The sequence below is a fragment of the Maylandia zebra genome, linkage group LG20 (genome assembly GCF_041146795.1).
Source record: "Maylandia zebra isolate NMK-2024a linkage group LG20, Mzebra_GT3a, whole genome shotgun sequence".
NCBI classification, from domain to species: domain Eukaryota; kingdom Metazoa; phylum Chordata; class Actinopteri; order Cichliformes; family Cichlidae; genus Maylandia; species Maylandia zebra.
The window spans coordinates 34,324,720-34,340,447 of NC_135186.1; the positions used below are offsets into that span (position 1 = coordinate 34,324,720).

At 38.5% G+C, this 15,728-nt stretch overlaps 1 protein-coding gene across 2 annotated transcripts; it reads right to left on the minus strand.

The window, feature by feature from the left end:
- Positions 1–3,727: 3,727 nt before the first annotated feature.
- LOC112434142 (NLR family CARD domain-containing protein 3) lies at positions 3,728–14,029 on the minus strand. 2 transcript variants are annotated; one of them, XM_024801933.2, is made up of 10 exons: positions 13,618–14,029; positions 12,782–12,901; positions 12,424–12,519; positions 11,531–11,650; positions 10,764–10,849; positions 8,870–10,652; positions 8,186–8,359; positions 6,332–6,505; positions 4,725–4,898; positions 3,728–4,230 (listed from the first exon to the last, which is right to left on the minus strand). In XM_024801933.2, the coding sequence occupies exons 1-10, from the start codon at positions 13,719–13,721 to the stop codon at positions 4,221–4,223; spliced, it is 2,841 nt and encodes a 946-aa protein (XP_024657701.2). In that variant the 5' UTR covers positions 13,722–14,029; the 3' UTR covers positions 3,728–4,220. The 2 variants fall into 2 exon arrangements, with proteins under 2 accessions (XP_024657701.2, XP_024657700.2); XM_024801932.2 differs by having other exon boundaries at positions 8,870–10,655.
- Positions 14,030–15,728: the final 1,699 nt, after the last annotated feature.

Here is a 15,728-nt window from a genome sequence, read left to right on the forward strand (position 1 = left end):
TAGCAGAAGAAACAGTGTCTAGATTTTTCTTTTTGTTGTTCACGTAGCAGGTTTTTTAAGCCACATTTAAAATGTTTATTTTAAAGAGTTATTCACGCGAGAGTACTTTATTTAAACAACTAATAACGCTAACAACATGGTAAGGCTCCTTTTAAGGAGGACCTATTCTGCCTTCCCTGAGGTCTCGTAACAAACCAAAGTATTAAACATGTCGAAGTAAAACATGAAAGCCAAAAAATATTTAGAAATTAGTAAAATTATTTATAACAAATATTTTGTTTCTATTTTCACAATAAAATTGGCCAATCACAAGGAAGTGGCTGTACAAAGGAACAGTGTAAGATCGGTAAAAGAAAACTACAAATCATGCTACGCTACGTTAGCTGAGTCCCCGAATAAAGACCAGGAGCTGGAAATGAGCAGAATAGGTCTCCTTTCAGAATCACACCGAAGAAATGTAAAGTTTTTAAAATAAAAGATTATATGATGTAAAAATAATAAAATGGTCACTGCTCTCTGCGGACAAACTGCAGAACAGTGTTTTCACACCTTATTTGTTGTCATTTATGGGCTGATGTACAGTACGTGCTGATGCTGATGTGTCAGATTAACTTAATGTTTTCAGTTTGTGCATCAAAACTCATCCAAAGACTGTTTATGAGATGAAGAAGCTTCACTCTGTAACAAAGCTGTAAAACGGCTCATTTTAGACCAATGAATGAAAACTATTTGTTGTCCAGACCCGAAGATGAAGGTTTTTTTTGTAAATGTCAAACTTTGGACTGTTGAAACGATATTTTAAAAATATAACCGTGAGCCAAGGAAAGTTAACCCTCTGTAAAACCTCAAAATCCCATCCTTTCGTGACCCTCGGGACCAAAAATGGTCCCGCCCCAAAAAGTGCTCTAAAATGTTATATATCAATATTTTTTTCCACTTTAAATTAGTCAATCTTTTAAAACTACTTCTGCTTAAAATATCCATATCAAGTTTTAATTATATTTTCATTGTTTTAACCCTTTAAATACCAGTTTGTGTACATGAGCGCCCTGTTTTTAACAGAAAAAAAAAATTAAAAAATTTATATTTTCCATAAAATACATTTGAAGTAATATTTGATTGTTATTATAATTAGGCCTTTAGATGGGCCAAAGATTGGCACCAACATTCATTTTGATCCATTATTATTTTTTGTGCAGGAGCACATTTTTAAAAATCCATCCTTTCGTGACCCTCGGGACCAAAAATGGTCCCGCCAAAAAAAGTGCTCTAAAATGTTATATATCAATATTTTTTTCCTCTTTAATTCATTTTCATAGACAAAACTATTAATCCAAAGCATTTTTCAGCAGGTTGTTAATCAACAATAAAAACAGCCGTTAGCTGGATGAGCTTCTTTTTGACAGAGTGAAACTTCATCCTCCTCCAGCTGCTTGTGTTTCAGGACAGTTAAACTTGATGTCAGATCAATATTTGAGCTGATCAGGGTCACAGCTTTATAGAGGGAAAGGGAATATGACGCTTGCGGAAAAAACAGGGTGTAAATATCAGATTTAAAAGCACCTGTTTTGTTTCAAAGATCAACAGTAACCCTTCCCTGTAACAGGTGTTTCTGATTTCACTGTTTGTTTGTTTTTTAAGCTCAATCATGTCTGGAAACAGCTGGATTATTAATGACTAACCTCACTGTAAATTTAAGAATGTTTTCAAATATGACTTCAAATACAGATTAACCTGTTATTGCCATTACATCGATTATTGGCAAGTAATTTGTAAGTAGCAAATCAGACTTTATTTTCTATTCAAAGCAAGCTCTCATATCGAATCTATTAAATAACAGGCTTGCTGCTGCATAGAGGGGACAATAACCACTTAACCCTTTCTGATGCCAGAAATCACATTTGCAACACTAATGCAAACGTTACATATATGCTGACTTCACTGACCTTGATTTGCAGCGTAAAAATGAAAAAAAGAGAAGAAAGAAGTAAAAATTGTAAAAAGTCTTTTTAATGCATGCCCAGTGAGGGGTTAAGCATCAGTTCACAAATACTCAGGATTCAGAGCCTCACTGAGGTCACGACAGAACATCCCTTTTTATGCTGAGGACAGTTCACTTCAAAAATCAGTTTTACAGATTTTCTTTCCTTTGAGCTGTTCATCCTTCTAGATGTCTTTGTTGTAAATTGCACAGTTTTGCAGTTTCTTATAGGAACTGCAGGATTTAGAAATCCAACTGCATCACTGTGCAGAAGGAAGAATGGCTCTGTCCATTAGAGAGAAGCAAGCCTAAACTATATGGCCAACTGAAATCAAGACTGTAAATTTAATAATATTTATTGCTTTGATGTGCTAAAAAAAATACTTTGAAGTTATAAACCACACAAAAATAAATAAACCAACACCTCATCCATCGATCCATTACATCACTTGCATCATTTTAATGTCTGTTTCTATGTTCCATCCACAGCCTTAGCAGTTAAACTACAAACACCACAAACCCCTGTGCTACCCTTTAGCCCCACCCTTCTGCCTCCTGTCTTTTAGGGCATTAGGATGTTTGTCTTCTATGCATTTTCTAAGACTGTGTTCTAGCGACTGATTCCCTGATTGGTGCGAGCAGCGCCTAATCACAGGATCGCAGAGTCTGGACTAATGATTCTAACAAAGGATCTGATCATTCAGGTTCTGGTCCAGAGACAACCAGGAAGAGCCAAGTTCACGCTGGACTGAACAGTTTTACCATCAGACCTGCTCCCAGGCAGCAGGATGGAGGAACGTCACTCAGCTGTTTGCTTAATGCAGTTTTTATCTTCAGCAGTTGGCTGTAAACACGCAGAAGTGACTGAAGTAGCTGATCTGATCCGTCAGTGATCGCTCGGTGTCTTTAGATCCAGTCTGACTTTAAAACTCTGAGCTGGACCAACATCAGCTCAGGTAGGCCAAGCTAACTGTCTGCAGCCTTGTTCAATAAACAAGCTCATGTGAAATGAACTGATTATTTGGGAAAAGATCTTTATTTGCTTTCTGTTCTCAGGTCAGTGCCAGATAAAATCGCTTATCCTGACAGCTGAAGCACAGGATAGCAGGCTGAGGATACTGAGGCATGCATGACAAATAAAACATTCAAATTTAAAGCAACACTGTATTGATAAGCATGAGCAAACAAGCAACCTCTATGACCCCAAGAGTTGCTGGAACAAACTTCATAATTTCTTTTCTTCTGGGTACTAGGCACAGGTGTGATTTTTAATCATTCAAAGACTCATTGTGTAGATATAGAAACTGTATTTAGACACGTGTGAAGCTAACATGTTACAAGTCTGCCACAACTATCAGTTTCAGGTGGAAGGCAATCTTTGAAGAGTACAGCCTTTTACCGTGACTATAGAGCTGATATTAAACCAAGATGAGAAATGAGTAAAAATCCATATTTGATTATTTGTTCAAATAAGGCCTCGTTCACATGAGCATAGAGTAAAGCTTTATATTCAAAAACTTGCTAACTCTCCTCCGAGCAGTAGTGAAATTTGAAATTGTGACACACACTTTTCATCATTGGTCCAAACCAGGTGGGTCACACCTGCACAGTGTCCTACTGACCTTACTATACAGATGGCAAACATGTCGGAGTTCATTTGAAATACACTATTTGTGCTCACACTCACACACTCCAATGAGAACAATGCAATGAGAACGAGTGAAGACAATTTTTGACCCTAACAGCTTGTAATTTGGGTTTTATTCATCTGATTATCAGAAAACATCCAGAAACCTTTTCTTTCGCCATTTGTCTTGAAGACTAAAGAGTCACCACCGTCACTAAGCAGCAAGAAGAAATAACATTCATGCAAATTAATTGCATGCTGGAGTCAAACTTCTGTGCGTGTTTGAGGTATTTGCGCTCGTTGTTGTAGTCAGTGTTTAATATTACACAGAATGCTTTTCGTAAAAGTAATGCAGTATGTTACTTAATTAGCTCTGGGAACAAGTAAAATAGCTGAAACACTCTGTCTCATAATCACCATTTAACTACAGCCCCATGCACCAGTGCAAATCCCTAATAAGGACACAGACAGGAGGACTAACAATTCCAAGGAACTGGAATACTGGGAACCAGTTTTCTACAGGAACCAACAACCTGCTGCTGCTCCAACCTCAGTGGATCATCACAGCTCGTCCACTCGTCGTCCTGCTTGCTCTCATTGTTACACAGATTATCACTCCAACCTGTAGAGACAAGAAACAAGTGTATTGAATAAGTAACTTCAAAAGCTGTCACTCAGAGATGCAGCACATCTAGCCTGTTCACAGCTGCAGTGGAGGCGTGGCCTATCTTAGCCTATCTTAGCTTCTCTGAGTTTTCATGTCAACATGTACACCCACTAACCTACACGTTTGAACATCGAGTCTATTGTTCCACAGTGGAAGTGAACTGTGAAGAGTCATAAATGATCCATGAACATCTTTTTTAAAAATGTATTTCCTGCTGTTCAATTTAACACAAACATCTTTGTGGCGGCTTTCTGTAATATCACCTGGCTAGTAAACATGGAAGCAGCCATGAAAGACACTAAGCTAAGTTAGCTATGAAATATAGAAATATAGATCTGAATGTTATCTCAGATCTGTACTGTATATATTTGTATATTTGTCTGGAATTATTTCTATTGCAGTACAATACTGCTGAATGCAACACAGAGTGACTCCAGCTCTTTACTGACCTCAGAGTCTCCAGTCTATAGTCAGGACTTTCCTTAAGATCCAACAGCTGCTTCACATCTGGATCCCGTAGGTTGTTTTGGCTCAGATCGAGCTCCCTCAGATGAGAGTGGTTGGTCTTTAAAGCTGAGACCAAAAAAGTACAGCTGATCGCTGACACACTGCAGCCCCTCAATCTGAGAAATGAATGAAACATTTAAGTTTAGACAGATTTTAAAATTATAACCAGTTTAATAATCTGAAGCTAAAGACGGTATAGGATGTAAAAGGTTAGGAAACAGAGACTTCAAACACCTCAAACCAACAAGATATTTTATTCAGCAGAAAAACTAATAAAAAGTAGTTTAATATAACTGATAGATTCAATAAAGACACAATCAAATGAATCCTGTGCATCAGACAAGTCAAAAATGTATCCTTTCAGCCCAAGTTCATCAAGCCATAAAATGGAAATGTTAACAAAATGATGATCAATACTTATAAAACATTTTTATTTAAATAAACATGAAAATATATTTGATTGTCAACTTTCATTAATGATCCAAAAAATGAGTCCATCACAGTCCTCTTGTTCTTTTGTTTTCTTATTCTCTTTGTTTCCTTGTTTCCTTGCTCACTTTTTGTTTACATGTGTCAGGAGTGGTCCTCCTTTGTGCCCACTCTCCATGTGAACTACAGGTTAACATGATTGCTTTAAGGTTGAGGAAATCATCCAGTTGACACCAGTTCATTGCTCTTATCATCATAAGATAGCAAGTTATCCCTGTGACTTTTTATTCCTCTTTTCATGATCTTTCCTTCGTGGAGACTCTTCCCAGCCTGCAGAGATCCCTGTCTGTAACTCAAGGAAATCAGCACTCCCTCCAGTTTTTAGCTGCTCCTCTCAAAAAAAATTGAGCGCATGTTTAAATCAAAAATGGGATTGATTACTTAAATAGTAAAGCTGAAAATCTTTACTGATTTACATTATGTTGTTTGTTAAAAACAAAATCATCAAATCTTTGAAAGCTGGATTCAAAATCACACCAGAAACCAAAGTTACGATTATTCAAGCATTTCTTACTTCGTCACAAAGTAGTTGTCTGCAACTGCTTCCATTTTTGAATCGATATAATTAGCTGCCTTTTGGCTGGGCTTCTCACTACAGGGCTGGACCTCATATAGGCACAAATTAAAAAGTTGTTCATCTGTTTCAGGTTGTTGTTAGCATAGCACTGCAGCCTGCAGCCAACCCACATAAAGTGGGGCGTACACTCTGAGGCTAACCTCAAAGAAAGTGAGTTTAATAATGTTGCTTCACAGTTTGGAACATTTTATAGACTAAACTAGTTAAATTAGAGCATATTTATAAAATAATTACATTATTTAATGACTTAGCCGTCACCTTGGTTTTAATTCTAATATAACAAAATTTTCTGATTGCGCTTAATCTACGTTTTTTAGGTTTTCAGTGTGTTGCTCAACATTGTTGTGCAACATTGCATCCTGCAGTTATTAGACTGAAGCAATAAAGAAGAAAGCATTAGCATTAAATCCTCTGCAGACTGCCAGCCTACATATTAAACTTTTATATTTATATGACCACACAACCAAAACATTTTTGCCTGACCTGAGCACTTCCAATCTGCAGCCTGGACTCTCCAGATAACCACACATGTTCTTCACTCCTGAATCCTGCAGCGTGTTGGCACTCAGGTCCAAATCTCTCAGATAGACGGGGTTGGACTTAAGAGCTGAGACCAGAGAAGCACAGCTGGCCTTTGACAACCTACAACCCTTCAGTCTGAATAAAGAATTTAAAAAAGGCAGATTCAGATTCAGTCATTTATAAAATACAGGAAATATAATGTATATTAGTTTTAAATTTGCACCTATACTATAAATTATGTACTAATATACAAATCATTGCAAATTACAGTTAGGCCTGTGTAGGGATGGGTATCGAAAACCGGTTCTTGTTGAGAACCGGTTCCCACTCTTTCAATTCCTTGGAATCGTTTGCCATTTTTGCAAACGATTCCCTTATCGATTCCAGTCGCCCCGAATGACGTCACCACGTTGCGGCGCGTCATTTACCTGGCAGGAAACACGGCGCCTAAGCGGCTCAAACGCTCAATAGTTTGATTATACTTTATGAGAACCGATGACAACAGGGCAACTTACAAAGTAGATATTTCATTTAAGGGAGGAAAACTACGAATATGCAAAAGCATTTGCTCACAAAACACACGATGACACGTGTTTTTAATTCCGCTCCGGACTCGTGACTCTCAACCCAGCAGCAGCGGTAACGTTTGCACGTCGTCTCCCGTTAATGCGGCAGGTAAATAATCAACTAACAGTGCATATTATGTTAGCGCGATCTGCCTTATTACAAGACCTGCCATTACTGTACATGTAGGTGACCATGATGAGAGAGACAGACAGAGTCTGGCTGGCGCTCGCTGGCAGTTCTCGCTGCAGTCTACCGGTAGCGTCTCCTTTCAGGCCAGGATAGACGAATGTCACCGAGCAGTGTCTAAGTTTGTGGTCAAAGGCTTGCACCCATTTGCCGCAGCAGATGCCCCGATTTTTGGTAAGTGAATGTGTTTAATTGTAGGCAGGGACATTACTGGATATTCTTGTGTAATTGCCACAGAACAATTTATGTTATACTTTGTTATTGCTACAGAAGAATATTTATTTTATTATTTTACATTTACAATTTTTTCCCCGGGGACCCTGTGACACCCCATTAAAGAGCCGTAGGCTGGATCTCTTAAGATCTCACTGTTGGGTTTGTAAGGCCATGTTACTCCTAAATTTCTATCTTGTTCAAAGAGAAGATATAAAACAAAGTTCTAAGCTAATCGACCTTAGTGTTCTCCTTTAAAAAAAAAAAAAAAAAAAGAATCGATAAAGAATCGATAAAGAATCGAATCGTTAAACAGAATCGAAAATGGAATCGGAATCGTTAAAATCTTATCAATACCCATCCCTAGGCCTGTGCTTTGTTCAACAAAGACATCATTTTTGTAGTTTTCCCTTTGTACACCACCGCAGTGGATCAAATAACCAATATGTGATTGAAGTGTGAACTTTCAGCTTTAATTCAGGGGGTTTAGGAATTACAGATTTTTTATTAAATAGTCCCTCATTGTCAATATGATTCCTGCTGTCGACGGTGATCATAAGTTACAGAGTACTGAGAACTAAACTTTCTTTTTCTGTGCTTTGACTGCAGTTCAACACAGAAACAATGTACAAGCACAAATACACCGACTTGCTCTGTGACTCAGACTTCTGAATCCTCAAATTAGTTTAACATCAATATTATGCTGTCAGCTGTATCCAATCATCTGATAATGGAGCCTCTTTATAACGGGGTTACTTCACAGCTCAACAAAAGAAATGTCTTAACACTTCAAACTACAATGCTCAATTTGAAGAGAGGAAAAAAGCAAGTATTACTCAGTAAACTGACCTCAGAGTCTCCAGTCTGCAATTTGGATTCTTTAGTCCGACAGAGAGCAGCTTCACTTCGGAATCCTGCAGCTTGTTAAAGCTCAGGTTCAGCTCTGTCAGATGGGAGGGGTTGGACTTCAGAGCTGAGGCCACAACTTCACAGTGAGCTTCTGAGAGCTCACAGCTAGAAAGTCTGTAAAAAAAAGAAGAACATTTTACAAAACATAGTGTTATGAAGTGTCTTGATGCATGCTCAATTGTCCAAGTAAGGAAATCCCAGAAAGAACAGAACAGAATCAACCTTTTGGGATATTGTTATGAAAGTAGACATTTATTTCGTTTTTCGTCATCTAATCTTTAGATTTTCTAATAAGTTTTATTGAGTCAACAGAAGCTGACAAGAACTAGCAACACAAGGCAACAGCATTTGTTTGCACTGATTGCACCTAACAGAACCTAAAATATGTTAGCAGGAGTTTTAAGTTTAAGTTTAAAACCATTTTCTAATGAAAATGTGGAAGTTTACTGTCCATTCTGACCAAAATGTGAAGAGTTTCCTCACAGAAACTCCAAATCATCTTTCTGTTGAATTCTCAATCACAGCAAAATTGTATCTGAAATCTTATCTGATCTTAATTTTGCCCTTTGGCTCGAAACTGCTAACCTGAACCAAGTTTATAATGTTAGTCACGGGCAGACTTACTGAGCCTTTCTGCAATTTCTCACAGCTGGAATGAGTCTCTGTTTGCCCTCCAGTGTGGTGTTATATTCACCCAGGTCCAGTTCATTCAGAACCTCTTCTGACATTTGGAGAATGTAGGCCAGAGCTGAGCAGTGGATAACAGAAAGTCTCTGTGATCTCTTTCCTGACTTCTGGAACTCTTGGACCTCCTGATGTACTGAGAGGTCATTCATCTCCATCAGACAGTGGAAAATGTTGAGACTTCTGTCAGGGGATATTTTTTGGGTGTTTATCTCCTTCAAGTTGCTGATGGCTTTCTGGATGCTATCTGGATTACTCTCTGTCCGACCTAGCAGGTCTCTTAAAAGTCTCTGGTTGGACGTCAGACAAAGGCCATGAAGAAAGCGGACAAAAAGGTCCAGGTGACCATTTTTACTTTTGAGAGATTTCTCCATAACTTTGCTCAGAAAGTCATCTAAAAATAGCACATGGGCAGTTTTATTTCCAAAATTCCTAGACGTCCTAGAAAACTTAGGGATTAGGAAATCCTCCAGGATCTTGCTCTGTCTACTGGTGAAACAGTGGAACATGTAAACGGCAGCCAGAAACTCCTGAATGCTCAGATGAACAAAGCAGTAGACTGGTTTCTGGAAGATCACACACTCTTTTTTGAAAATCTCTGTACAAAGTCCCGAGTACACCGAGGCCTCTGTGACATCCAGACCACACTGCTCCAGGTCTTCTTGGTAGAACATGATGTCTCCTTTGTCCAGATGTTCAAATGCCAGCCTCCCAAGCTTCCGAAGAGCTTCAGGAGTAGAAGCCTTATGGTACTTCTGAATCTTCCTCTTGGTCTGATCCAGCAGGAAGTGTGAGTACATGTCAGTCATGGTCTTGGGCAGCTCTTCTCTCTGCCCTCCAGTCAGCATGTGCTGCAGAACTGTAGCAGTGATCCAACAGAAGACTGGGATTCCACACATGATGTGGAGGCTCCTAGATGACTTGATGTGGAAAATAATTTTGCTGGACAGCTCTTCATTACTGAATCTCTTCTTAAAGTACTCCTCTTTCTGAGCATCAGTGAAACCTCGCACTTCGGTGACACGGTCAACAAGTGTAGGGGGGATCTGATTGGCTGCTGCTGGTCGGGAAGTTATCCAGATGAGAGCCGTAGGAAGCAGATTGCCTTCAATGAGGTTTGTCAGCAGATCATTGACCGTTGACTTCTGTGCGACATCAGACATGACGCTCCTCTTAGTGAAATCCAGTAAAAGTCTGCTTTCATCCAGACCATCAAATATAAACAAAAGTTTACAGACAGCCAGCTTCTCTGCTGTGACCTTCTGTAATGTTGGATGGAAAACCTGGAGCAACTCCAGGAGACTATACTGCACATCTCTGATCAGGTTCAGCTCCCTGAATGAAAGCAGAATCACCACACTGATGTCTTGGTTTTCCAAACCTTCTGCCCAGTCCAGAGTGAACTTCTGCACTGAGAAGGTTTTTCCAACGCCAGCAACACCGTAGGTCAGAACCACTCTGATCACTTTGTCAGAGGCTTTAAATATGTCATGACACTTAATTGGAATTTCATGGAGGGTCTTCATCTTGGAACCTGTCTCCAGCTGCCTCACTTCATGTTGAGTATTAACGTCTTCACTCTGTCCCTCTGTGATGTAAAGGTTTATGTAGATTCTGTTCAGGGGAGTTCTTCTTCCTGTTTCTTCAGATCCTTCAGTTACAGTTTCACATCTCTTCCTTAGACTGAACTTATGTTCATCTAAAAGCTCCTGCAGACCAGCAACTGCTAGAAGACAAAAGAGAAAGACAGAAATAAAATTAATGAAACTTTAATATTGGTATAGCATATCATCATCTGGAATCTTCCCCTATATCTTATAAAGTATAATCTTACTTTGCACAGTGTTGCTCTGACCACCTATATGTCGTCCAAACTTGGCTGTTTCTCCACAGTGGGAAACAGGATTCTTTGTCTTCTCTCTGTGCATACAAAAGAAAATGTATATTGACCAGTACACATACAATACAATACAACTTTATTTATATAGCACATTTAAAACCAAAGGTACACCAAAGTGCTTCACAACAAGGTTAAAACATAAGATAAAAGACTATAAAAGAGAACAAAGGTGCAGACAGAATAAGAAGTAAAACATTATAGCATGGTTTAGAAGATAAAATTACAGGGTATTCATTAATATAAGGTGGGGGTATTTATTCAGTGGGAGATTAGTAGGAAGATAAGTAACACAAGGGTAAAATATAGGGGGAAGTGCACTAACTAACTGAAAACGCTCAGTCAAAGAGGTACGTTACATACATTAAAATAATAGTCTAATGCAGACAAATAATTATAGAAAAATATATATTCTTTGGTGTATAAATGCTAAGGTTGGGCGATATGTGAAAAAAATATGTAAAAAGTTTCCAACCGGCAATCGTCAGTTCAACAATCCCTGATGGGCGATATAGGCGCACATGCACAGACTTTATGATCAGTGGGGCAATCATGCACGGACTAATTTTCAAGTTTACAACACATATTTGGAAAACTACAAATTACTTTACCATGGAAGAAGATATTAAATTTAAAAAAAGAAAGAAAGAAAAAAGAAAAACCGCCTCACTCTGGAGACCGGCCAGTTCAGAATACTTTCTTACTTTGTGTCCGAGGGTCCAGGTTCATTATTAAACGATATAGGGGGATTTTTGGAAGCGTCACTCCTCATAGACAGACACTCTGATCCTGGAGACGCTGGGCTGCATCTGGGCTGCTGACCCCTGGGAACACAAACATATAATATTTAGCACATTGTTCATCTGCATCTTAATGTTGTTGGAAATAAGTCACTTATTATGAGTACAGGACTGAGGTTCTGGAGGTTTTCGGTGAAAGCAGAAACATTCACTGTCCCAGGGTCTCAGTTTGGATTTTATTACTCAGGAACATATTCTACCTTCTATAGGTACATACTGTCATGGTCACTGGATCTTGGACACAGGTTTGAATTTTGTGATGTTGGGGGTTTTATAGTTCTGTAGCTTTGGTTACGTTTAGGTTATGATGTCAGATTTAGTTTGTGCTTTATTCCTTGCTTCTCTGTTTATTCCTGCCTCCTTTGTCTTTCTGTGCTTTACTTGGTCTTCTTTTGTGCTTGGCATCAGGTTAATCTTGTCTCGCTGTTCAGTTGTGGCTCTCTTCCTGTTTTATTTTGGTGACTGTTCTTCTCTGTATCCTGTGTCTAATTTCCTTCCAGGTAATTATGATAGTTTACTGCTGCTGCGTTCCCACCTGTTGCCTTTTCCTTCATCATCCTGCGTGTCTCTGTATCCCCTCATATTTTGTTGTGTTCTCCATCATGAGTGTGGCCTATTTCATAATGTGTTTTTAAAATATCTGACACTTACAAACACAAGAAGTCCTTCATGCTTTCATGTTACAGCTTTTCTGTTCAAATAGGTTTCTGATTTTGAAAATCACTGAAGCTTTTCTGTGTTAGTGTCATCCTAACAAACCATCTTCGTGTCATTTTAGAGGAGAAATAGTCTCTTACTTTGTGTTTGAGACTTCAGGTTCATTACTGAAGTGCATAGGCTCGTCTTTGGAAAAGTTAGACAGAGAGTCAAATCCTGAAGTCTCTGTTCCTTTTCTGAAACACAGACATATAATATTTAGCACATTGTTAATTTGTATCTTCATGTTGTTAGAAATAAGTCACTTATTATGAGTACAGGACTGAGGTTCTGGAGGTTTTCAGTAAAAGCAGAAACATTCACTGTCACAGGGTCTCAGTTTGGATTTTATTTATATCACTACCACAATAAGCTGATCTTACAGATATGGAAGCATGTTTGTTCTGCCTGCTAAGGGAATTTTCTTCTGCTCATTTTACAGCAGAAACATTTTCTTACTTTGTGTTTGAAGGTCCAGGTTCATTACTGAAGAATGGAGGATCATCTTTGGAGATGTTACTGTTCACTGACAGACACTCTGATCCTACAGACGCTGTTCTGCGCCTGGGCTGCTGACCTCTGGGAACACAAACATATAATATGTAACACATCATTCATGTTGACGGGATCTGTCTTGGTCCCAGGGTCACTGACCCAGGGTTTGAGGTTTTGGGGATGTTTCTTGTCTTCAGCATCTCCTGTGGAAGTCAGTCTCCGTGTTTATTTACCTCTCTGTCTCACCAGCTGTGTCCCTTTCCAAAGATCCACATCCTAAATGGTAGTTCTAAACAGGTGAAAATGTAAGCAAATGTAGCTGTATAAGCAGCTAATAAAAGAACTAATCAGTGCAGTTGATATCAATGCTAGTTTGCACTGAACTCTTCTTGTTTCCTTTTTCCAATGTCTTTTTGTAGTTTTTTACTTGATGATAAGGATGGAAGTTTTAAAAAATTATAAAATATGCATTTTTCCGACAAGAGTCGGTTTGTCTGTGGCCCACAAGCTTGGTGAACAGTTTATAATGTCTATCTATTACTCAGGCAGTCCTCCCTATACATATTTATCTCTATGAGTACTGTATGCATAAAAATGTAAAAACTCCCTCATGAGTTTCATTTTGCATTATTTCTGTGCAAACAGGTTTTTAGTCTTTAACATCCGCGGTGAAATTTTGCTCCGGATGTTCCACATCAAGGATTTAGGGGGAACACTTCACTAAAATAGATCGCACACATTATTTCTTCATAACAAATAAATCATCTTCACTTCACTTTACAGTAGAAACGGTCTCTTACTTTGTGTCTGCAGGTCCAGGTTCACTGTCATTTATGGAAAGGTCTCTCTTCATAGGAAAACAGAGAGATTGTGCACTGTCCTCCTCTTCCTCCAAAACATTCATTTTCAGCCAGGCTCACCGGTAACTCAGAAATGCTGAGCATTAGCACAGAATACAAACCACTCTCATGACTGACAAAACAGGAAGTACAACACACACACAGAGAGACTCCAGCAGTGAACTGAGTTGTCAGTCCACTTCCTGAATTAGCACATCATTGTTTTTTCTTCTAGTCCACAGAGACAGCTGACTGAAAGCAGACGAAACGTAATGTCGGGCTTAAAGCTCACATTCATTTCTTCCTCCTGCTCCGTAGTTTGCAGTGACCTAGATCAATGGAGAAGAGATGCTCCTCCCTTCTCCATTTACAGGAAATCACATGACGTCATCCTGGGTGTGTGTGTGTATGTGTGTGAGAGAGAGAGAGAGAGAGAGAGAGAGAGAGAGAGAGAGAGAGAGAGAGAGAGAGAGAGAGAGAGAGAGAGAGATACAAGAATACATAAATATATCATATAATTAGGCTTCTAGATTTATGATTCAAGAACTTTCAGAGCATCAAATCACATCGATCACATTCTCAAAACACACATATATGGACAATGAAGGTTTATATATATAATCTGAGGCCCCCTAATGGTAGACTTCTGGTTTTACCACCAAAATGAATACTTTCATTTCTAACTGGTAAGTCAAGTGGCATAGTGAGTAAGCGAGCAGGTAGCGACTTGATTCTAATCATGTAGAAGTTAATAGTTAAACATTAATGTAGCTCCATCAGTGTGTGTCAGGGAGACCTTTGGTCCAGCTTGGTTGTACGTCTCTTTTCTTACTATCAAAGACAACAGGCCTAAATTTAACAGCCACTTAAACATTGCTATCAGAGTAATCTAAACTGGGTTAACCCTTAAAGGTCTTTACACTTTGGGTTGGTTGTAAATTTTATGAAAAGAAGCTAGCATGGAAGAAATATGATACCACTATGTCACATTTTTTAGAAGGTTTTGGGAAACCTGATTAAAAAGGATTTATAAAAGTCTAGCTCTTGCACATGACATATTTTTTTGTTTAGGTTCAATTAGAGCTGAGCGATATGAGATTTTTTCATATCACGATATGTTTTTTTCATTTCAGGCGATAACGATATCTATCACGATATAAGCCAAATAACTATATTTGTAAGATTTAAATGTGCCGTTGCTCACAAGTAAAATGTGAAATAATCAGCAGCTTGTTTTGATTTAAATATTTATTTCCCATAATAAGTTCAACAGGGTAGATGTACTTAAGGAACATGAGACTTTTTCAGATAAATAAAGGCAAATATTGCAAACTACACAAAAGGCAGCCGCTAAAGCGTTTAAGTTTCAAAATAGAACAAACAAAACAGACTAAATTGTCAATTCCACTTAGAAACAAAATATTAATTCTAAAAATAAATCTTAGTTTGTTTTACAGAAGAACAGACAAAACTGACTAACTTTTGTCAATATCAAATAAACTGAGAACTAAAAGGAAATTCTCAATCTCTCCTTGTTGTATAGCTGAGCTTTTCAAACAGTTTTAACAGTTACTTTAGTCTGACAAAAGCCGAATGACGAATTAGCGCTTCCAGTCAGAGACTGAGGCTACGTCCACACGTACACGGGTATTTTTGAAAACGGAGATTTTCCGTTTTCGTTTTAAAAAATAATCCCGTCCACACATAAAGGCAGAAATGAAGGAAAACGCTGCTATGAACATGCCAAAGCAGCAGGTGGCGCTAGATTCCTAACCGTGCAGAAATGTTGGCCAATCAGAAGTCTAGAAGCCTCGGTGGGAAAAAGTAAACAAAGCTGGGGCATAGAGGCAGAACAGAGTCGTATGTGTGGAGGGACAGTAACTGTGTGTATATGTAAGCATTTAAACACTGCAGAGAGTAGAATTAACAGTATTGTAGAAATTCATTTCACCGAAACAATAACGTGGCGCACAGTGTGACGCATGCACCAGTTTATTGTATTTCCAGACTTGCTTTCGGCACAATTTACAGTGCACGCTACTCTGTTTTTTGTCAGACTTGAAATAGTCGAA

Coding starts and splice junctions, on each gene's coding strand:
- LOC112434142 (XM_024801932.2), bottom strand. CDS start 13,721: ATGAATGTTTTGGAGGAAGAGGAGGACAGTGCACAATCTCTCTGTTTT. Junction 12,520..12,781: donor CCTGGACCTTCAAACACAAA/GTAAGAAAATGT, acceptor TCTGTGTTTCAG/AAAAGGAACAGAGACTTCAG. Junction 10,656..10,763: donor TCAGAGCAACACTGTGCAAA/GTAAGATTATAC, acceptor TTTGTCTTCTAG/CAGTTGCTGGTCTGCAGGAG.